This window comes from Miscanthus floridulus, chromosome 11 (assembly GCF_019320115.1).
Source record: "Miscanthus floridulus cultivar M001 chromosome 11, ASM1932011v1, whole genome shotgun sequence".
Classification (NCBI taxonomy): domain Eukaryota; kingdom Viridiplantae; phylum Streptophyta; class Magnoliopsida; order Poales; family Poaceae; genus Miscanthus; species Miscanthus floridulus.
Window position 1 is genome coordinate 40,238,636 of NC_089590.1, and position 22,613 is coordinate 40,261,248.

Here is a 22,613-nt window from a genome sequence, read left to right on the forward strand (position 1 = left end):
CTGTCGCACCTTGTTTAAATTAACTATTCCACACCTCCAACAGATTAGAATTCTTTTTTTTTCTACTTTTGCTTTTGTCCAGCTAGTTTAAGCTAGCAACTGATCATCTCCGTAAAAAGAGCTGGTGGCATCTAGCAACTGATTATGGCAAAGGCCGTGTTGGGCCAGGCTTAAACGAACACGTCTTGGGGTTGGGATGTTCTATGGGATTCTATCCAGGCCGGGATGTTCTATGGGGTTGGGCCCCGACCCTGGTCATTCTCGGGCCAACCCAATTAGGCATCTTGTTGTGGCTTCATAAAAGCAAGTGCGGCATGCGTGGCCCCTAGCGTCCAATGAAATTTGAAATTTTGCCGCAAGTTATTTAGGAATCGATACATGGCCCTAGCACCAATGAAACTTTGCCGCAAGTTATTTGCTGCAGGATACAGTCAAGTCACATTGGTTACTCTAAATTTCATGCTGAACAGAAAAGCAGATTGGCAGTCCAACAATGGCGTCAATAAAGAGCTCTTCTGCATTGAGATCAAAGCTATTTGCACTCTCAGCATTACATAGCATCGGGTGTAAAGAGTGAAACAAGCATCAACATCCCTATGTTTACCCACGATATTCTTGTATCATCATTGAACAAACAAAAAGATTGATTGCTGGAAGGCCACAGGCAAATTAATGGTGCAAAAGGTGATACCTCAAACACTACCGACTCAAATAATAGCCTTACAACTTACAACACTACATTCTGATCTGGGTACCCATGAACCACTTTACATAAGCTCTTCCACTAATCTATAGACAAAATTACAAATAGATATTACAAGCTAAATATTTTTTTTCCAATGTGGGGCAATTGCGACCACAACGCATAATACACAACAGGCATCCCAGGCAAATCAAGGTGAAGGCTTCCCATCCGATGAACATGCTTCTCTTCTATCCGGAAAAGATCCAAGAGCAAAGATTCCATGATGTCCCCCAGCGTATCGGTATGTCCTGGAGCTCTGCTACCATTGATCCTCCTAATTTTATGTGATCCTTCCTGACTGATCAACTAAGGTGCCTATTTGATCTCCACAAATTGCTCTAGAGATGTTACCCGGCTCTAACATGTTAAAGATGACAACTGCAAGAAATGTACAAATGTCATCTTATGTATAAACTGCTAATACTGTAATGCGTTGCCAAAACATCGCTGTGATGACCCCCACCAATTCCAAACATGGGTTTTCGACTCGATGCACAAAGATTAATAAAATAGATCAAATGACCTTTAGAACCCTTCATTTATTATGCATCTCATCAAAGACGGGTCATTCATTTGTGAGAGCAAGGATTGAAAAAAAGGGTAAAACATGCATAGGGATGTTTGGATCCGGCTACTAAAATTTAAGAGGTGTGTCGGGAGGATGTTGCATGGGGTGTTCGGATATTAATAAAAAAACAAATTATATAATCCGTTAGTACTCCATGAGACGATTTTTTTAAGCCTAATTAATCCGTCATTAACACAGGTTTACTGTAGCAAACCGTTGTCAAATCATGGCCTAAGGCCCTGTTTGGTTGAGCTGTGGCTGTGGGAAAAAGCTGCTGTGAGCTGTGAGCTGTGGAAAAGCTGCTGTGGGCTGTGAGCTGTAGAAAAGCTGAAAGCTGTTTGGTTAAACAAGTATAAAATATACCTTTTATCTTTATCTCTCTTGAAACAACTATGGAAGAGCTTTTTATTCCACCAATTTCGAAAAGCAGAAAGCCAAAAGCCAAAAGCAGGGTCAACCCAGCTTTCAAAAATGAACTACGGAAAAGCAGCTGCTTCTGAAAAAGCGCCCTCCAAAAGCAGCCCCTTTGGTTGGGCTTTTGGCTTTTGGGGCCAAAAGCCAAAGCCAAAAGCCCAACCAAACATGGCCTAATTAGGCTTAGAAGATTCGTTTCGCAAATTAGCCGCAAACTATGCAATTAGTTTCGTAATTAGTCTATATTTAATACTCCATGCATGTGTCCAAATATTCGATGGGACAGCGACTAAAATTTAGGAGGGGCAACCAAAATCGACCTAAGGGCAACCAACCTGAAACTATAGATGGTTTCCATACATTAAATGCTATGCCAGGTGAGAAAAATTCTGACGTGGCACTAGATTTATTGAAGAGAGAGGGGAAAAGAGGAGGAAAATTGAAACAATTTCAGCGTGTGCTCCAACAATGCGAGAAACAAGATTCTACTTGTTGGGGTTTCTAGGTGATTTCTTTGGCGTGTGTTGTCAGACCGTATCGCCATGACGCCATCAGCCGAGTCTGAGCACGCGCCGCCGGCTGCGTCTCAACGAGAGCCGCCGCGTGTCCAGCCTGCCTCGCCGATAACGGCATCCCCAACAACACTGCCCTGTCTCCCCTGCTTACTACCACGTCCCTGCAAGCGGAGACGCAGCCAGCCTCGCCATCCGCACATCCCCGTGAACGCCGCCGGCAACTAGGCTGACGATGATGCCACTGAGTTGCTTGCTTCTTCGTTGTTTAGCTGGTGTGTAGGTTTCTAGTTTCTTCGTCTCTTTCTTGGCCGCAACACATCCTAGCATGTAACCTAAGGACGACCGGGAGCAGAACTGCTCCTCCACACCTGCCGTGCAAGCATCGTCGGCTGTGGCACCCACCTCACAACACGCGCCTGGCTTGCTTGGTCGCTTGTGGTATGCATCACTGCCGTCCGCTGCTTTGGATGCCCTCCTGCTAGGAGCTACCGGCCATGCCTGCTGATTGCCGAGGGACAAGACGAGAGGAGAGAAAAGGGGATGAAGAGAGATGATACGGCAAGGGTGAGGAAAGAAAACTATTGCCAAAGATTCAATTGGGACCCACATGAGGAAATGATGGGATGGAGGTGTAGTTTCTATACATGGTGTCTTGCTTATGTGGCAGGGATAGAAACTACATGGTAGTTTCATGGTTGGGACTGCCCTAATACCTTTGTCCCGCAAAATAGTGAGTTTTAGGTCAAACTATCTCAAGTTTGACCAAGTTTATATAAAAAAACTACCGAAACTTATGATACTGAATGAGTACCATTAGATTCAGCATGAAATATATTTTCACAGCATACATATTTTGGTGTCATACATCAAACTTGAGATTACTTGATTAGACACAGCTAAACTGTCACTCTTAGCGGGACGGAGTTGAGGAGGCTAAAATGACCTACAACCTACATTCGGAATCTGACGGAGTAGTTGATAAGAGGTACTAACCAGGAATGTTGTTCTCCTCACAACATGTTACTGCTGTCATGTCCATTTTGGTGATTCCTCTTGCTGCTAACTCCCTAAAGGAGATGTGCTCAAATGAAGCATTACTGTTGCTCCTAGGAGGACAGCCAGATTCATCATCACCAACAATACCTTTAAGGACAACATCTGCATTGACTGGTTAGCAAGTACATCTAGTCAGTTTCCTCTCTGCATCATCTGAAGCTTTCATAGAAACTAAATTAAATCATTCGGGAATGGGAAGCTGTATGTGCAAGTCCGGACAAATCAGAAGAATGAAAAAGAAAGGTGCTAGGGACGGGATGCAATGGCATACTCTCTGAAGCTCTTAAGGCAGCAGCTGTATCTGTTGTGAACAATGGATTCCCAGTGCCCGCACCAATCCCACCAAAGATGACCACCCTCCCTTTTTCAAGATGGCGTATGGCTCGACGCCTAATGTAAGGTTCTGCAACTTCTTGCATCATCAATGCACTTTGGACTCGTGTCTCCACACCTATCTTTTCTAGTGATGCTTGAAGAAGTACTGAATTCATCACTGATGCCATCATTCTGACAGTTAAAACAGAAAGGTGTAAGTATATACACATGCCACTTAAGTACCAGTCTACCAGAAGTCCAGAACTCCCTGAATAGTACAGAAGGAAATCTAAAATCCAAAGTAATGCAATTTGAACAGACATGGGATTTCTGTTCACAAAGGTGCACAACAACAACAACAAAGCCTGTCAGTCCCAAACAAGTTGGGGTAGGCTAGAGTTGAAACCCACCAAGAGCCTCTAGTCACGGTTCACAAAGGTGCACAAAATAAGACTAAATCATATGAGCTCCATTGGCCACTATTAAGTTACACAAGTTAACCAATTCATAAGTTCAAATGGTCATGCTCAGTTGCACTTCAGTTTTCAGTACTCTTCACTAGTGAATATTGAATACATTTCCTAGCATGCTGGCCTGGCTATTACACAGCTAGTCATCCAAGTCAACAAGTTGGTGCCCTGATGTCAAGGGCACTATGATCTAGGGTAGGCGGCCCTCGACTACGCAACTCGTAGTCTCCTGCCGTGTCTTCCAGTAGCGGAGGTTATGCCCCTCACGGCTGCCGGGCTTGAGAACTCGTGAGGGAGAGAGAGAGGTTTGGGTAATTGATCTTGCTTAACTTCTCAAGTGCTGATTACACAGGATATATAATCCTTGATGAAGAGTAAATATAGCAACTAATCTCTCCCTAATCCTTCCTTATTTCTAGGCATGCCAACAACCTATTCCTAAATTAGCCACTCGGTGAAACCTCCTGGCCGGTTGGCGCGCTCTGGGCGCGTTCCGCCGCGCGCCGGATGTCCCTGGCACGGCGCCGTCTGGTGTATGTGCGCCCGTACATGACATCTCTCCCCTCCTCGAGATTCAGCTCGTCCTCGAGCTGGAACGCTGGAAAGCGCTCGCGAAAGGAGTCCCAGTCTTCCCATGAGGCAGCTGCAGCAGGCTGGTCCTTCCAGCGCACCAAGACTTGACGCACCCTGCGTGCCAGACGTCCTTTGATGATGCGTTCCGGTTCAGGAAGCGCGGCGCCGTTGTGGACGACGGGCAGGGGCGGTGGAGCAGCAGGAGGGTCGCCCACCCAGCGCCTGAGAAGGCCGACGTGGAAAACGTCGTGGAGGCGAGCGCGGGGAGGAAGCTCAAGCCGGACGGCGACGTCGTTGATGATCTCCGAGACCCGATACGGCCCGAAGTAGCGAGGCTTCAGCTTGCCGGAGGCGGCGGTGTCCAGCGAGGCAATCGGCCGGTGGCGAAGACGAAGGAGCACCCAATCGCCCAGCTTGTAGGAGACGGCGCGGTGGAGCTTGTCGTAGTGGCGTTTCTGAACCTTCTGCGCTTGCTCTAAGCGGTAGCGCACATCCTGCAGAAACTCCTCGCGTTCTGCCATGGACTTGGCGACCGCGGGGACGCGGGTCTCTCCCGCCTCATAGGACCTGATGGAGGGAGGGTCGCGGCCGTAGACGATGCGGAAGGGAGTGTCGCGCAGGGACGACTGGTAGGCCGTGTTGTAGACGAACTCCGCCCAGGGCAGCCACCGGAGCCATTGGCGCGGTCGGTCACCGGTGAAGCAGCGCAAGTACATGGTGATCACCCGGTTGGCCGACTCGGTCTGCCCATCAGACTGGGGGTGGAACGCCGTCGTCATGTGGAGTTGGACCCCCATGAGGCGCATCAGCTCTCTCCAGAACGTCGAAGTGAACACGGGGTCGCGGTCCGACACCATGGACTGCGGTAGACCATGGAGGCGCACGATCTCTGCGAAGAAAGCCTGGGCCACCGATTCTGCAGAATACGGGTGAGCAAGCGGGATGAAATGGCAATACTTGCTGAAGCGGTCGACCACCGTGAGAATGACCGATTTGCCGCGAACTTTGGGCAGTGCCTCGACGAAATCCAGGCCTATGTCGGACCACACCGCCGTTGGCACCGGCAACGGACAGAGGAGGCCAGCCGGGTGCAGATGCTCCGCCTTGTAGCGCTGGCAGGTGGCGCAGGCGCGGACGAAGTCCTGGACAACGGTCCTCATGCCGGGGAAGTGGAAGTCGCGGCGAAGGCGGTGAAGGGTACGCTGAACGCCCTCGTGGCCGTCATTGTGAACGGCGGCCAACAGTTCCTGCAACAGTGGCGAGGACGAGTTGATGTAGATGCGGCCGCCGTACGTGAGAAGGCCATCCCGAACGGCCCACGGCGCCCCTCGTGTGCCTGCAGCGACCTCGTCGCGCAGAGCTACCAGAGCCGGTTCGGCCCCCTGCGACTCCCGCAGCCTGTCGAGGAAGTCGAAGCGGGGTGCAGACATCGCAAGCACCGCGCCATCCTTGACGTCGCGGTCAGTGTCCCGGCGCGAGAGGGCGTCCGCGACGGTGTTCTGGGCGCCCGGTTTGTACTCCACGACGAAGTCGAAGCCCAGGAGCTTCCCAACCCAGTGATGTTGAGGGATCGTGGCAAGCCGCTGGTCGAGCAGGTATTTAAGACTGAAGTGGTCGGTCTTCACCGTGAACCGTCGGCCCCAGAGGTATGGTCGCCAGTGTCGGACGGCGTGAACCAGCCCTATGAGCTCCCGCTCGTATGCTGCCAGAGAGCGATGGCGAGGCGCGACCGGTCGACTGAAGTAGGCGATGGGGTGCTTGTCTTGAATCAACACCGCGCCGAAGCCGTGGGTCGACGCGTCGCACTCCACTACGAAGGGTCTGCTGAAGTCCGGAAGCGCCAGGACCGGCGCCGAGGTTACCGCGACCTTGAGCGCAGAAAACGCCGCGGCGGCCTCTGGAGACCACGCGAATCCCTCCTTGAGCAGCGCCGTGAGGGGGGCGGCGATCTCCCCGTACCCGTGGACGAACTTGCGGTAGTAGCCCGCGAGGCCCAGGAACCCACGGACCGCGCGCGCCGAGCGAGGCTGCGGCCAGTCGTGGATTGCCTGGATCTTGGCTGGGTCCATGGCCACCCCGGCGGCGGAGATGATGTGCCCTAAGTACGCGATCGAGGTGACGCCGAACGCGCACTTGGAGCGCTTGACGACGAGGCGATGCTGGCGCAGGACGGAGAGAACGGCCCGGAGGTGACGCAGGTGGTCTGCCCATGACTCACTGTAGATCAAGATGTCATCAAAAAACACGAGGACAAACCGGCGGAGGAAGTCGCGGAGGACGTCGTTCATCAATGCTTGGAACGTGGCCGGAGCGTTGCACAGGCCGAACGGCATGACGAGAAATTCGTACAAGCCGTCGTGAGTGCGAAAGGCCGTCTTGGCGATGTCCTCGGGCGCCATGTGCACCTGGTGGTACCCCGATCGGAGATCGAGCTTGGAGAAGAATTTGGCGCCGTGAAGTTCATCGAGTAGCTCGTCGACGACCGGAATGGGGAAAGCGTCCTTGACCGTGATGGCGTTGAGGGCGCGGTAGTCAACGCAGAAGCGCCAGGATCCGTCGAGCTTCTTGACGAGGAGGACCGGCGAGGAGAAGGCCGAGGAGCTCCTGCGGATGAGGCCCTGTGCCAACATGGCGGCGCACTGCCGCTCTAGTTCGTCCTTGTGTGCAGCCGGGTACCGGTACGGCCGCACGGCGACGGGCGGCGAGCTAGGGTGGAGCATGATGTGGTGGTCGCGGCTGCACGGCGGTGGAAGACCCTGGGGCTCGGTGAAGAGGTCAGCGAACGAGTCCAGTAAGCCGTCCAGGAGCGAGTCGCCCGCCGACACGGCATGTGTAGTGGGCGCCTCGGCGGCGGGCGCGCCGGACCAGCAGATATCCTGCCCGTCGCGTTGGAACGCCAAGGTACGAGTAGCGACATCCCAGGCGATGCGTCCCAGGCCGGCCATCCACTGGGTACCGAGCACCACGTCGTAGCCGGCGAGCGGCATGACGTAGAGGTCGACGTCGAACGCCATGCCCTCAATGACGACGGGCGCCTGCCGAAGGACGCCGGGGCAGGCCACCTTCTCCCCATTGGCCACGGTGGCGGTGAGGCGCGGGCGTGGTTGGATGGCAACCCCCGTGCGCCGAGCGGCCTCCTCCCCGATGAAGTTATGAGTGGAGCCCGTGTCGACCAAGGCGACGAGGGTGACGGCGCCCACAGTGGCCCGGAGCAAGATCGGGTTGCCGACATCGGGTTGCCGACTGGAACGCCCGCCACCGCGTGGAGGGAGAAGACGGGGGCGGCCGTGTCCCCTGGATCAGCTGCTGCCGCGGCGCCATCGTTCGGGCTATCGTCGATTTCCACGCCGTCAAGGAAGAACAGCCTCCTGCAAAAACGGTTATGGCCTCGTGTATACCGTTCGTTGCAGTTGAAGCAGAGGCCTTGGCGACGTCGTTCCGCCATCTCGTCGGGTGTGAGACGTTTCTGTTGACCCTCGCCACGACCCTGCTGGGCGGCTGCCGGGGGAGCGGGTAGGGCCAGCAGCTGTTGGGGCGCCGGAAGCGCCGGCCGTGGCGCGGGAGCGGGCAGTAGGCCTCGCGGCGTCGCCCGTGGGACCGGTGGCGCTGGGCGGTCGGCCTCCATCAACTCCACCTGGCGCGCCAGGCTCATCGCGGCGACGAGGGAGTCCGGGTTGTGGATGCGCACCGCGTGACTGAGAGGCGGCAGGAGTCCGCCCGTGAAGAGTTGGACGCGTTGAGCTTCGTCCAGACGACCCGCTCGAGGCAGGAGAGTCTGGAAACGATTGGCGTACTCCTCCACGGTTCCGGTGAGGCGGCACTCAGCGAGCTCGAACAATGGGGCGGAACGCAGGGGCGGCCCGAACCTCAGATTCAGGCGATCCTTGAAATTGGCCCATGTCGGCGCGCCCTCGTCTTCCAGAAGTTGGTCGTACCAGAGTTGTGCGATGTCGTCCAAATGGTACGCGGCCATCCGGACGCGCTCCTCCGCCATGGTACGGTGCTGTCGAAAGTACGAGTCGCACTTGTTGAGGAAGAGCAGCGGATCGGTCGTGCCGTCAAAGCGGGGAAAGTCCCACTTCTTGGGCTTGGGCGGGCGATCCAGATCGCGTGTGTCCTCCGTACGGCCGCCGACGCTGCCGTCCGACGACGACGCCGACTTTTCCTTCATGGCCGCCATCTCGGCCTTCATTGAGGACATGTCCGTGGTCATGGCCTGCAACATCTTCATCACGTCGGCCAGAGTTGGCTCGGCCATGGTTGGAGGTGGTGGCAAGGTGTACTGGGGGAACGGCGGCTGGTGGTGGGTGGCGGCGGCGTCGGAGACAGAAGGGGAGGAGGTGGACGAGGATCGTCTGGTCTGTGATACCAGGTTGTCAAGGGCACTATGATCTAGGGTAGGCGGCCCTCGACTACGCAACTCGTAGTCTCCTGCCGTGTCTTCCAGTAGCGGAGGTTATGCCCCTCACGGCTGCCGGGCTTGAGAACTCGTGAGGGAGAGAGAGAGGTTTGGGTAATTGATCTTGCTTAACTTCTCAAGTGCTGATTACACAGGATATATAATCCTTGATGAAGAGTAAATATAGCAACTAATCTCTCCCTAATCCTTCCTTATTTCTAGGCATGCCAACAACCTATTCCTAAATTAGCCACTCGGTGAAACCTCCTGGCCGGTTGGCGCGCTCTGGGCGCGTTCCGCCGCGCGCCGGATGTCCCTGGCACGGCGCCGTCTGGTGTATGTGCGCCCGTACATGACACCTGAGTTGACAACTCTACATAGCTTCTTGTACACATTCAAAACTCTACCACAAATCCAACAACATATAACACAGTTGACCCTAGTGCTTAGTTTTTGAAGCTTGACCAAGGCAAAAGAAAATAGAATAAAATAAAAAAAATCCACCCCTCTCCCCGCCACCACCACACACACACAGGGCAAAGATGACAATGTTGTAGAATCACACAAATACACAATGAACTTCACCGATTATAGTTTGATCTTGAATCAAGCTCTTGTGGGATATTTAAAATTTTTGCCACTTTTACATTTGGCAAGGGCTCCAATTGCTAGCTTTGGGCGCGTCCCTACATTTTTGCCACTGCACTGACAAAAAGTCAACCGTTTTAGACATTTTGCACGCGTGTCTGGCCAAGTCACCCTTCCACCATGGCAGGGGCACACCAAAAGACCTCCCTGCCCCTGCCTTATCCCTTTAGGCACGCCCCCATTCTTGACCATTCTAGGTAGACAACATGTCTTCTGACCTCTTTCATCCTTGTCTTGTCTGACTTCTCAGTGTGTAGCTCAAATTCCCCAACAATTGCATCTGCCTAACTGCCAGTCTGAACTCAGGCATTAAGGGATAAATAGCCCCAACATCCATATCTGGATTGTCCCTATCCCAGTCAATAATAGGCTCTGCAGTTGCTTTGTCATCAACAGGGAGAGCTGTGTCTTCCACTCCTGCTGGATCTCTGTTGGGATACTTGGGATGGGAACTTCTCAGGTCCAGCTGCTGTTGCTGCCTCTTCTGCAGCTTTGAACCCATATGCCTCAAAAACTGCATCTTCATCTGCCAACATAATAACCTCACCATCTTGATCATCATTGGGTATAATGGTTACTCCAATCAACAGCAGGTTCTGGATCACTGAAAGGTTGTTCTTCTGGAGACATAGCTGTTTAACCAGCTGCTTATGACTGCTGCAGATTGGCCAGTAACCCTAGATGTTGCATGAGCACTACCATCATTGCCTGCTGCTCCTGACTGACCCCTTTCCATTACCTCACAGGAAACATACATCAACCATCATCAAAGCCTAGCACCCACCATCTCAACAAATTGTTTGTCTGTGGTTACCTTCCACTCGGTCCCACTATCTCTATCAACTCCCCACCATAGTTTTTAAGGCGTCGCTATACCGACGCCATATCGTCGCCATATCGCCGTGGCGTTTTTCTGGCTCTCGCCACGGCGACGCCACGGCTCCGGCGTGTATGGCGTCCGCCATAGCGCCGTGGCGTCCCTGTGGCGCCGATTTGGCGTCCTGTGGCGCCTTTGTGCACTGTGGCGGGCGCAATAAACGGTGAGGGTGAGGGTGAGGCCGTGACCGTGACCGTGAGGGTACCTGTATAGGCCGAGTGCGATTGGAGCTCTCCGGACCGAGCCCGAGACGCAACCGCAAGCAGACCTCCGAGCCGCCGCCGCCGTTGGCCGCCGGGACGGTCGCCCTCCGCCCGCCCCCGCCTGGAAATCCGTCCGCTTCGCCCTCCGTCGTCCTCCCCCGCCCTCCGTTGGCCTCCCCCGCCCTCCGTCGGCCTCGCCCGAGCCCAAGCCGGCCGCCCCCGCCTGGATCTCCCGAGCCGCCGGCCCTCAAGCTTCAGCGCCCGCCAGGTACTCTCTCTCTCTCGTCTCTACTCTGTTCTGCCAGGTATTGAGGGGGAAGGGGCACCGGGGCTCCACTGAGGGGGAGGGGATGCCTGGGGACCGCTACGCCGGGGGGCGGGGAGGCGAGCCGAGCGAGCGCGCAGGGGGGCAGGGGAGCAGAAGAGCAGAGGAGCGCGAGCGGACCGGGCGGGCGTGGGCGGTGATGAGACGCCGCTGCGGGCTTAGCAGAGGAGCGCGAGCAGAGGAGCGCGCAGTGAAGTAGTGAAGGTCTTGATTTGATTGGTCAACTCAAGAACGCATGCTTCCTTCTTCTTTTTTTGCAGAACATGGCTACTCAAGGGACCGGAAGCGCGGAGGCCTCGGATGCCGCATCAAATATTGATCCAAAGACTGATCCAAAGCGGAAGCCGGCAAAGTCAAATGATCCTGGGTGGAAATATGGATTTTGGCCAACCATTGGCAATAGAGATGTTGTGCAGTGTTGCTTATGTGATAGAAGAATAACCGGAGGAATTACAAGGCTCAAGGAGCATCTTGTGGGTGGTTATGGAGATGTTCAGAAATGTGTCAAAACCACAGCAACTATTGCACGAGAGATGCAAGATGCTATGAAGAAGAAGAGACCACTCATCCTTGATGATGAAGAAGGAGAGCAACAAGGGGAAGATCATGATGTGATTGTTTTGACAGAGGAGTCCCAAGATGTTGCTACAAGCATTGTGCATCCTAGTTCAGGGACAGCTGCCAAAAGGAAACAATCCACATTAAAGTTCAGTGCTCCAAAACAGCCCAGCACCAAGTCAGTTGGTTCAATGCTTCGGAGAACTCCAACAGAGGTTGTGGAAGAAAGACACTCGAAGGGTCCTTCTCAAATCAGTATTCAAGCTAGCATGAGGACAAAGGAAGAAAGAGAAGCTGCCAACTTAGAGTGGGCCAGGTTCTTTTATGAGTGTGGCATACCATTCAATGCCGTAAATTCTAGACAGTTTGAGATTGCTATAGAGGCCACTGCACAGTACGGTTCTGGGTATAAGCCTCCTACCTACCATGAGCTTAGGGAGCCATTGCTCCAAAAGGTTGTTAAGGAGACAGATGATTTGAGGAAGAAACATGAGGATGCATGGAAACAATATGGCTGCACATTGATGTCAGATGGATGGACGGATAGGAGGGGGCATCATTTGATCAACTTTCTAGTCAATAGTCCAGAGGGGACTTTCTTCTTGGAGTCAGTTGATGCATCAAGTGAAGTTCATGATCAGGTGATGTTAGCTGATTTGTTAGAGAAGAAAATCATGGACATTGGAGTAGATAAAGTTGTGCAAGTTGTCACTGATAATGGAGCTAACTATAAAGCAGCGGGCAAGCTTCTCATGGAGAGGTTTCCTACACTTTATTGGACTCCTTGTGCTGCACACTGCTTAGACCTTATGTTGGAAGACGTAGGGAAGTTGAAGGAATTTAAGAAGCCTATCTCACGTGCCCGACATGTCACTACTTTCATCTATAGACATGGAAGACTTCTTAGTGCAATGAGGGAGAAGACAAATGGGAGGGATCTTGTGAGACCCGCAGCCACTCGGTTTGCTACCACATTCCTCACCTTGCAGAGTTTGTACAAGCACAAAGATGCATTAAGATTTCTGTTTACCACCGAGGATTGGACTGGTTGCAAACTAGCAAAGACAGAGGCCGGAAAAAAAGTGTATGATATTGTGCTTTCTAGGGAGTTTTGGAACTCCGTTGAGGATTGCCTTAGAGCTTCTCTACCACTTATCATTGTGTTGAGGGTGGTTGATGGTGATGAGAGGCCTGCCATGGCAGAGGTTGCTGCTCTCATGAATCATGCAAAAGAGAAGATCAAGGCTAGCTTCTCTACTGAAAACAAGAGAAGCTTGCTCAACAAGATCATACAAATTATTGAGAGCCGTTGGGATAGGCAAATGGATACACCACTCTATGGCGCTGCCCTCTTTTTGAACCCAGGAAAATTCTATACCATCCAAAAGGAGAATGATGAATATGTTGGTCATCTAAGGGGTTGTTTCAATGATGTGCTTGCACGAATGGTGGAAGATGAGAGCATTCGAAACAAAATTGATCAACAATCCATGCTCTATGAAGATCAACGTGGAGATATCTTCAAGAATTGTATGGCCCTCCAAACCATGAAGTCAAAGAACCCTCGTAAGTGATTTAAAATTTTAATTGCTGCATGTTATTTAAGGCTTAAATCCTAATATATGAATGTGTATTGTTAATTTAGTTGATTGGTGGCGTACGTATGGTGGCCGATCCATTGACCTACAAAGATTTGCAAAGCGTATTGTTAGTCTTTGTGCTTCATCATCCGGTTGTGAGCGTAATTGGAGCACTTTTGAATTTGTAAGTAAAGTACTAAGTTCCATAATTCAATTGAATGAAACCGGTTAAAGCATATTTTATTAACTTTGCTTGCTTTATGATCAATTGTAGATTCATACTAAGAAGAGAAACCGGCTGGAGCATAAAAGATTGAATGATTTGGTTTATGTTTCCTATAATCGGAAAATGACTAGTAGGTTCCGAAAGCGCCGCGAGGAAGCGGGTAAAAGCTACGACCCTTTGGTTATAGAAGATTTTGATTGGAACAATGAATGGGTAGACCCAATGGCCCAACCTGAAGGTGCTCGTGGTTCGGACCTCACATGGGATCAAGTTGATGAAGCCATTGGTGCATCACGTGAGCTTCGAGGTCGTAATCTTCCTAGGACCTACGCTCGTCGTGCAAGGCATATATCAAGAGTGGTTGAAGAAGATGAGGAAGAGGGAGAGGAAGAAGAGATCATCTTGGATGATGATGATATAGATGATTTTGGTGAACAACCAATGGATGCTACTGAAGATGGTGGAGAGAACGTGGATGCTTCTAACGATCTCGATGAGTTTGCATTGGACGACTTTTGAGAGATGAGAGATTTGGAAGTTTGAGAGATGAGAGAGTTCTATGTCTTTTGTGCTACATTTACATTGCTATTTTGATTTGCTAATATTGTAGACTATACCTTTTAAGCTACATTTGCATTACCATTTGTCAATATAATTTCCTAATATCCTAGACTATAATGTATGTATTCGCCACGCCGATGTGTGTATGGCGTCGCCACGCCGCGCGCCATAGACGCTGTAAAGGTGTGAAGGTGGTGGGTCGCCGCGCCTCGCCACGCCGCCGTAAAAACTATGCTCCCCACACAATAAGCTGCTGACTAGGGCCCCAGATAATGTTGCTAGCCATGTCCTCAACAAAGTTAGAAAGATTGAACAGACCTACTGTCAAACCAGACCTCATGCCTTGACCTTGAATCTTCCATTTCAAGTGGACCATACTCTCGATTTGCAGTAAACTTAACACAATCAACAACAATTCTAAACGCATTGCCAGAGATCAATCCTGACACAGGTCGAAAATCAAAACACTTCGGAGTTAGAACAGATCCAACTCCACAGCATCACTGCAAATACAATCTATACAGTATCCTACTTACCAAGGAGGGCAACCAGACGACTGTTGGAGGTACAGAGTGTTTTCACTGCCAGGGATGAACACACCCAGGCGACTGCTCTTTCATATATAGGATATAAGTAGCACATTGATTACATTGATGGCTCATTAGAGCATTAACTAAACAGCTAACTGCCTGGGTACTTGCACAATCACTTGTGCTGCCCAAGGCCTTAATAGCAGAGACATAAATAAGCACAGATAACTAAGTAATAACTGGGAGCAGGACTTAACTTCTACAGTTCTCCCCCTAAGACCTGCTTCCCCCATCCTTGATCTTCATGATCCCAATCTTGCTTCTCATGTCTTCAAACTTGGCCTTGCCTAAGGCCTTAGTCAGGATGTCTGCCAGTTGATCATTTGTGGCGACGAACTCAGTCTTGATGCTGCCCTCTTCAACACAATCTCTGATGAAGTGTTGTTTGATTCTGATATGCTTGCTTCTGTCATGAAAGACAGGGTTCTTTGCAAGTGCTATTGCTGATTTGTTATCCACTCGCAGCTCTACTACTTCCACTTTCTTTCCCAACAATTCAGCAAGTAACCTGGACAGCCACAGAGCTTGTGTTGCAGCAGTAGTCATGGCAACATACTCTGCTTCACAACTAGATAAGGCAACCACTCTTTGTTTAATGGACTGCCAACTGACCAGATTGTTGCCTAGGAAGAATAGACAACCTGTAGTGCTCTTGCTTGAGTCAATATCTCCAGCCAAGTCTGAGTCACAGTAGCCAATGAATCTGGCTTCACTGGATGCCTTGGTGAAGTGCAGGCCATACTCCAGACTGCCTGCCACACACCGAAGGATACGCTTTACTGCCTGCTGATGCTCTATGGTGGGCCTCTCCAGAAATCTACTCACAAACCCGACTGCAAATGCCAAGTCAGGTCGAGTATGAACCAAATATCGCAGGCTTCCAACCAGCTGCCTGTACTGTGTTGGATCAACTTCCTTGGCTGTACTCTTCTTGCTCAATCTTAGCCTTTCCTCCATAGGAGTGACTGCTGGGTTGCAGTCCACCATACCACCTAATTCCAGTATCCTTTTGGCATAGTGAGTCTGTCTAAGAGTGATGCCATCGGTGCTCTGCTGTACTTCAATGCCCAGATAGAAGCTTAAGAGCCCGAGGTCACTCATCTCAAATGTTGCTTTCATTTCAGCCTTGAAGCTTTCAACATCCTGCTCTTTGGCCCCTGTGATGATCAAATCATCCACATACACACCGACAAGCAACAGAGAGTTTCCAGAACCTCGCCTATAGATTGCAGCTTCATGGTTGCTTTGTCTGAAACCTTTCTTCTTCAATGTTGAATCAAGCTTTGCATTCCATGCTCTTGGTGCTTGCCGTAGGCCATACAGAGCTTTGCGCAAGCGATACACCTTGTCTTCTTGTCCAGCAACAACAAAGCCAGGCGGCTGATGCACATATACCTCCTCGTTGAGGTCTCCATTCAGAAATGCGGACTTGACGTCCATCTGATGAACAGACCAACCCTCCTGTGCCGCCAGAGCCAACAAGACTCGAACGGATTCCATGCGTGCGACAGGGGCGAAAGCATCATCATAATCCACGCCTTCTTGCTGGACAAAGCCACGAGCGACAAGTCTGGCTTTGTGTTTGATAACACTACCGTGTTCGTCCTTCTTCAATTTGAACACCCACTTCAGGGTGATTGGACGGTGACCAGCAGGAGGCTTCACAAGCTCCCAGGTCTTGTTTCTCTCTACTGATCGCAGCTCTTCTTTCATTGCTGCACACCACGCTGGATCTCTCTTGGCTTCAGTATGCGAAGTTGGTTCGCCAGAGTGCGTTAGATGCAGCTCTGCGAACAGGCGAGTTGCAGGTGGCGGTGTGGGCTGCTGGCCAATGATGTTGCTGACAGTTCTGTAGCGAAGTGGTTCATCCTCGTGATAAGCATCCAGTCGATCATCATCTTCCTCCAGAGGCGTGGTATGCTCAATCTGAGGACTTTGTGGCGGTGGTGACACTTCCAGTGCCGCTGGAGCAGAATTAGCTTGAGGATGAGTTGATGCGGAGCCCTCTGCTCCTTCAACTCCAATTGGGCTGTTTGGTGCGGGTGTTCTTGGTGAATCCGGGAGCAGAGGCGACGACGGCGGCGCTGGTTCGCTCACCTCCTCTGACCAGACATACTCAACTGTGAATTCACTGCTGTTCACAGCTGATGGCCCAGATTCCGGCGAGGACCAATCCCAGCCATGTTCTTCATCAAATACAACATCACGGCTGATCCTGACACGCCCGCTCACAGGCTCAAACACCCTATATGCCTTAGCTCCTTCTGCATAACCAATAAACACGCCGGCCTCGCCGCGGTCATCAAGTTTGCGCAGCTGACTGAGCTTCCTAGTGTATGCCACACACCCAAACACTTTCATGTGTCCCAGAGTTGGTGAACGTCCATGCCAGGCCTCATATGGGGTGATCCCCTTCAACGCACGTGTCGGCGATCGGTTCAGTATGTGGACTGCTGTCATCACAGCCTCCCCCCAAAACCGAGCTGGCAGGCCCCTCTGCTTAAGCAGTGCCCTTGCCATGGCCACTACTGACTGATTGCGCCGTTCAACTACCCCATTCTGCTGAGGTGAGTGGGGAGCGCTGAAGTGCCTCTTAATTCCTTGTTCTGCGCAGTAGGTAGCGAAATCAGCAACTGTGAATTCTCCTCCATTATCGGTGCGAAGCACCCTGATTTTCTGACCACTCTCCGCCTCTGCGCTCAATTTGATGCGCTTGATGGCTTCTGCTGCTGCATCCTTGCTTGGTATGAGCGCTGCCCACATGAAACGGCTAGCGTCATCAACGAGCAGCAGGAAATATCGATTCCCTCCAGGTGTTGCAGGTGTCACTGGTCCGCAAAGATCGCCGTGCACCAGCTCAAGGGGCTGTTTAGCACGGTACTGTGTTGCAGCTGGGAACGGGCGCCTTCTCATTTTGGTGGTGACACAGGTGTCACACACCTGCTCCACATGGTCAATAACCGGGACACCGCGCGCCATTTCCTCCTTCCCAAGTCTGCGGAGTGCATCAAAATTCAAATGCCCCATCCTCTCATGCCACTGCCACGCTACATCTCCTCTGCATGCTGCAAGACAAAGTGGCTGGGCTGCATGAAGTTGGAGTGTGTACAATCTGTTAGCCCCTCTCTTCACCTTGGCAATCAAACGGCCAGTGTGTTCCCAGATACGTAACACGTCGTGATATATCTCCACCTTGGAGCCAGTCTCGTCAAGCTGACCCAAACTGATAATGGAATTCTTCAGGGCTGGTATATAGTACACACCCTGCAGCACCCTATGCTCACCAGTTCTTCCTTCGAAAGCAATCGAACCGATGCCTTTGATGTCAACCTTGGACGCATCTCCAAATCGGACCGTGCCTCGCACGTCCGTGTTCAAGTCAGAAAAGAGCTCACGCCGTCCAGTCATATGGTGTGTAGCTCCTGAATCAAGGTACCACACATCTGCCTTTTCTTCATCGCCATTGGCACCAAGGAAGGCGCGGGCTTTTGGTTCTTCCAGATTCACCTCTTGAGCAGCATAGGTGTATGCCGGCGCGCACTCATCAAGATCAACGAGCCCATGCGCCAGAAACAGAGCCCCATCATCCTCGCATTCTGCATACTGCACACGGCCATTGTGGCCGCCGTCACCGCCGCCTGCGCCCCCTCGGCCACCAGCGTGCTGGCCTTGATTGCCACCGCGGCCGCCGCCATGACGGCCTCTGCCCCGTCCGCCGCCGCGGTCACCGCCACCATCACGGTCACCATCTCTGTCTCGGCGTGGATGAGGGCAGTCTCTTGCCCAGTGGCCCTCCTGGCCACAATTGTGGCAGGTATCGCCACAGCGTCCACCATCGCGGCCGCCGCCACGACCCTTTCCTCGCCAGCCGCCGCGACCGCGGCCACCACCGCCGCCTTGGCTGCCGCCGCGCTGATTCTTTGAACTAGAGCCAGCAGAATCATCCCCGCCGCCCTTCTTCTCCTTCTTCCAGCGTGCGCGCCATTGCTCCTCAGTATACATGAGCTTGCCGCCGACGGTGATTGGCTCGGTAGGCGCTTGCTCTTCACGGTCATCAACAGCCTTGAGCCTCCCAGTGGCTTCCTCAAGCGTGAGCATGTCAAAGTCCAGAAACTGCTCAATAGCAACCACAATCTGCGCATACTTCGACGGTACTGTACGCAGATACTTCTCCACCACACGCCTCTCATCGATGTCCTGATCACCATGAAGGACAAGCTGTCGATGCAGAGTTGAGAGGCGGAAGGCAAAATCTTCGACGCTCTCTCCTGGCTTGACACTGATGTTCTCCCAGTCGCGGCGGATGCGTTGCAGCGTCGCGCGGCGGACCCTGTCCACGCCGATGCGCGCAGCAGCTATGGCGTCCCACGCCTCCTTCGCCGTCCGCTTGTCGATGAGCGGAATCCCCATCTCCTTGGGAACCGCTGCGACAATCGCCTCCATAGCCCGCCGGTCGTCGCGGAACGAAACCCGCTCTCCTTCAACTGCGTCCCACATATCGCGGGCCTGCATTCGCAGTTTCATCTCTTGGCTCCATTCGTGGTAGTTCGTTTTGGACAGCATCGGCCAGTTCGTGCCGCTGCCCGAGTCCCTGTATACGACCCTGTCGTACACAGGCGACTCCCGACGTCCGCCACCGCGGCCACGCCTGCGGAATTGCGGAGATGGAGACCTCCGGCGCGGGCTCTTGACCTCCTCCTCTCCTTCTTCATACTCCAGCTCCTCTTCTTCCTTCTCTGCTGCAATCTCCTCCCTCAGCACCCGCGCGGTCCTTGCCGCCTCCTCTGCAGCCGCCGCCGCCTGCCGCGCCGCCTGGACCGCCTGCGCAGCTGCCTCCTCTGCAGCTTTCAAACGCGCGGCCCGGCCAGAGGATTCCTCCGCATCGCTGACGCCTTTGGCAGCCTTCCTTCGGCGCTCAGAAGATGTCGAGGCCATGGATGAGAAAGCAGGGAAGGGGCTCGAGTAGAAGATGAGAGAGAGGTGTCTAACCTAGGCTCTGGTACCAATTGTTGGAGGTACAGAGTGTTTTCACTGCCAGGGATGAACACACCCAGGCGACTGCTCTTTCATATATAGGATATAAGTAGCACATTGATTACATTGATGGCTCATTAGAGCATTAACTAAACAGCTAACTGCCTGGGTACTTGCACAATCACTTGTGCTGCCCAAGGCCTTAATAGCAGAGACATAAATAAGCACAGATAACTAAGTAATAACTGGGAGCAGGACTTAACTTCTACAACGACTTCATTCTGCAAGATGAACAAATTCCCTACCTACGGAGCACAGTAACGCACAAGCAATGAAATTCAACAACCTAGACAAAAAAAAAAACTAGCACAGCAAACCCTAGCTACAACAGAGGGGAGGAGAGGAGAGGAAGGTCTGCAGGCTCACCTACATCCACAAGCACGTATGGGTCAGAAGCGCCGGACTTGTTTTTGCCAGCCACCGCTACTGCAGATTGTTGCGCCGCGCCGCCACCAACAAAGGGACGGGGCTGATGAAGAATGGGGGCAACGCCTGCTGGAGAGGGAGTGGTATCGGGGGAACGGGTGTTGAGCCCATGCGTGCCTAAAGGGATAAGGCAGGGGCAGGGAGGTCTTTTGGCGTGCCCCTGCCATGCTGGAAGGGTTACTTGGCCAGCCACGCGTGCAAAATGTCTAAAACGGTGAAGTTTTGGTCGGTGCGGTGGCAAAAACGAAAGCGTAGGGACGCGCCCAATGCTGGCAATTGAGCCCTTGCCAAATGTAAAAGTGGCAAAAAATTAAATATCCCAGCTCTTGTGTTTCCTAAATTCAATGACATGCTACACAAGCATAAACTTCTGCCTCGCATATGACTTATGTGAGATTATAAACTTGAAGTGGCACTTGACAATATAAATGCCAGATCAGGAATGCATTATACACAAAACATAATCACAAGGAAACTTCTAATCCATTCTAACCAATAAGCAGGTCCAACCAGGTGACTGGAATACAACCATGGCCGAGTCCTATACTATCAACATTCACCAGCACAATCATGGATGTCTGCATTAGAAGAACTGACAATTTGCTAGTAGTCTTTCTATAGGAGTCCAGGACCCATCCAAATATTTTTGTTGCATGCTCATCATTATTCCCGATTCTTGCTATATATGATAAAAAGTGTAGAGCGGAACAGAAGGCAGACATAGATCAAAAGTAAGGGAAATAACGATGGCAGAAAATTACCCAATTGGGTACGTTGAGGCTCGATCCGTGCCTGTTGCAGCTACCCAATTGTCACCGCAGAATATATTCCGCCCACCTACCACGATTGCCACCTGATAGGATTGAATGTAATATTAACTTGAGTGCTTGACAAGTGTCCCTGATATCAGAAAAATGCATCTCTGAAATGGATGTACTCTATTTACCTCCACACCTTGATGGCACGCCACTTGAACTTCTCTAGCGATCAGCATAATCACCTGACAAAGTGACAAAATTGTAGTACAAAACAATTAGGGAAGCATCAAAATACATCTATCACCATCAGCTAATATAAACTACCTTGGGATCAACATTTTGAGGAGTCGCTCCACGTAAGGCAGTGCCCCCAATCTTCAGAAGCACCCTCTTCCATCTTGGATTTGAAAGAGGGTTCGTTCTAGAGCTACCAACCCCAGTAGGAGGGCCAGTGCTGGAAAGAGGATACCTACAATGACAAACATTAGCTAAGACCAGTAGATCTCCAAATTGATCAAGCAATGATGTAAAAATGAACCACCTTTTGCTGCCGTGCTGCTGCTGCTGCTGCCTTGGTTTCACATCCTCGGCAGCAGCAAGAGGCTTGGAGGAGGCAGGAGACACGGAGTCTCCGACGATCTGCTCCAGCTTTTTGAACCAGGGCCAGTGGCTGGTGGCGCCTCCACCGGAACTGGTGAGCCGCTGGCACTCCACCTTGTAGCGTTTCTTAAGGTTGTCGATCTTGTTCTTACATTGCTCCACGCTCTTGCCCCCGGTAGTCTTGCCCTGCCCGTCGGTCACGACGGCGGCCACGTCCTCCCAGTCCCGACCCCGCAGGTGTCCCCGGTTGAGTTGCTCAAATCGGTCCGTGTAGGCGTCGAGGAGGCTGCTGATCGCGCCGTCCGTCCACTCCTCCCGATCCTTACGGTAGAGGTCGTGCACGCTCGAGATCCCTCCACCGCCACGGCCCTTCTTCCCCCCACCGCCGCTGCCGCTGCTGTTGATGTAGGAACAGTACTCGCCCCCATCGCTGCTGAACTCCTCGGCGCGCTCCCTGCCCCGCTTGGCGTGTTGCGCCGGCTTGCCGCGCTCGGCGTGGTGGTTGCTGTCCTCCTGGACCTGTGCGAAGGAGCCGGCGCCGGCGGCAGCCCCCGCAGGCGCGACAGTGAAGCTGAAGGGATGGGCGGCCTGCTGCGACGGCGGCGGCGCGGGTTGCTGGGCGGTGGGGGGTGCGGGCGGGGGAGTTGCCGGCTGGTGGGCGTCGTCACCGAGGAGGCCGAAGTCGTCGTCGCAGGAGGCCATGGATGGCCGCGCGTGGCGGCGTTAGGGTTACGCCGCGGGCTCCGCTCCCAGCCACGGCGGCGGCGTTAGGGTGACGACGTTACCCCCAGGTGTGGCGCGGGTTAATGGGGCGGGCGGGCGCGACCCACGGAGCCGTTACGGCTCAATCACGGCTCCGTCACCGCGGGGATGTTACACGTTGCGGCGGTGCGGGGAGGGGTGGGACCCGCATCGGCGAGGCTGCCCCGGGGCAAATGAGTGAAATGGGTCCCACTGGTCGGCTGGTCAAACGGGAAGAAACCAAGTGACGAAAACTGACGATCCGCCACCAGTGGTACTGCTTGCGTACAAGCGGATTTCTGGAACTTTTTACGAGTCCAGGATTAAGGATTGGCAGAATTATGTACGTGGCACTTAAACAAATTAGTCTTTCCTATTTAACACTAAAAAATTTAAACTTTTTTATTTAGTATCAAGTTGAAATTTTCTTT

The 22,613-nt window shown here is 52.5% G+C and overlaps 2 protein-coding genes across 3 annotated transcripts; one reads left to right on the forward strand and one right to left on the reverse strand.

The window, feature by feature from the left end:
* Nucleotides 1–626: 626 nt before the first annotated feature.
* On the reverse strand, nucleotides 627–22,228 carry LOC136494876 (uncharacterized). The gene is made up of 7 exons (XM_066491047.1): nucleotides 21,383–22,228; nucleotides 21,166–21,310; nucleotides 21,030–21,083; nucleotides 20,845–20,936; nucleotides 3,570–3,805; nucleotides 3,236–3,409; nucleotides 627–1,123 (listed from the first exon to the last, which is right to left on the reverse strand). Exons 1-7 carry the CDS (start codon nucleotides 22,141–22,143, stop codon nucleotides 1,026–1,028), a joined length of 1,560 nt encoding a protein of 519 aa, XP_066347144.1. The 5' UTR covers nucleotides 22,144–22,228; the 3' UTR covers nucleotides 627–1,025.
* Nucleotides 10,560–14,267, forward strand: LOC136493281 (uncharacterized). 2 transcript variants are annotated; one of them, XM_066489346.1, is made up of 4 exons: nucleotides 10,560–11,051; nucleotides 11,369–13,232; nucleotides 13,312–13,430; nucleotides 13,521–14,267. In XM_066489346.1, the coding sequence occupies exons 2-4, from the start codon at nucleotides 11,372–11,374 to the stop codon at nucleotides 13,989–13,991; spliced, it is 2,451 nt and encodes an 816-aa protein (XP_066345443.1). In that variant the 5' UTR covers nucleotides 10,560–11,051; nucleotides 11,369–11,371; the 3' UTR covers nucleotides 13,992–14,267. The 2 variants fall into 2 exon arrangements, with proteins under 2 accessions (XP_066345443.1, XP_066345442.1); XM_066489345.1 differs by having other exon boundaries at nucleotides 10,560–13,232.
* Nucleotides 22,229–22,613: the final 385 nt, after the last annotated feature.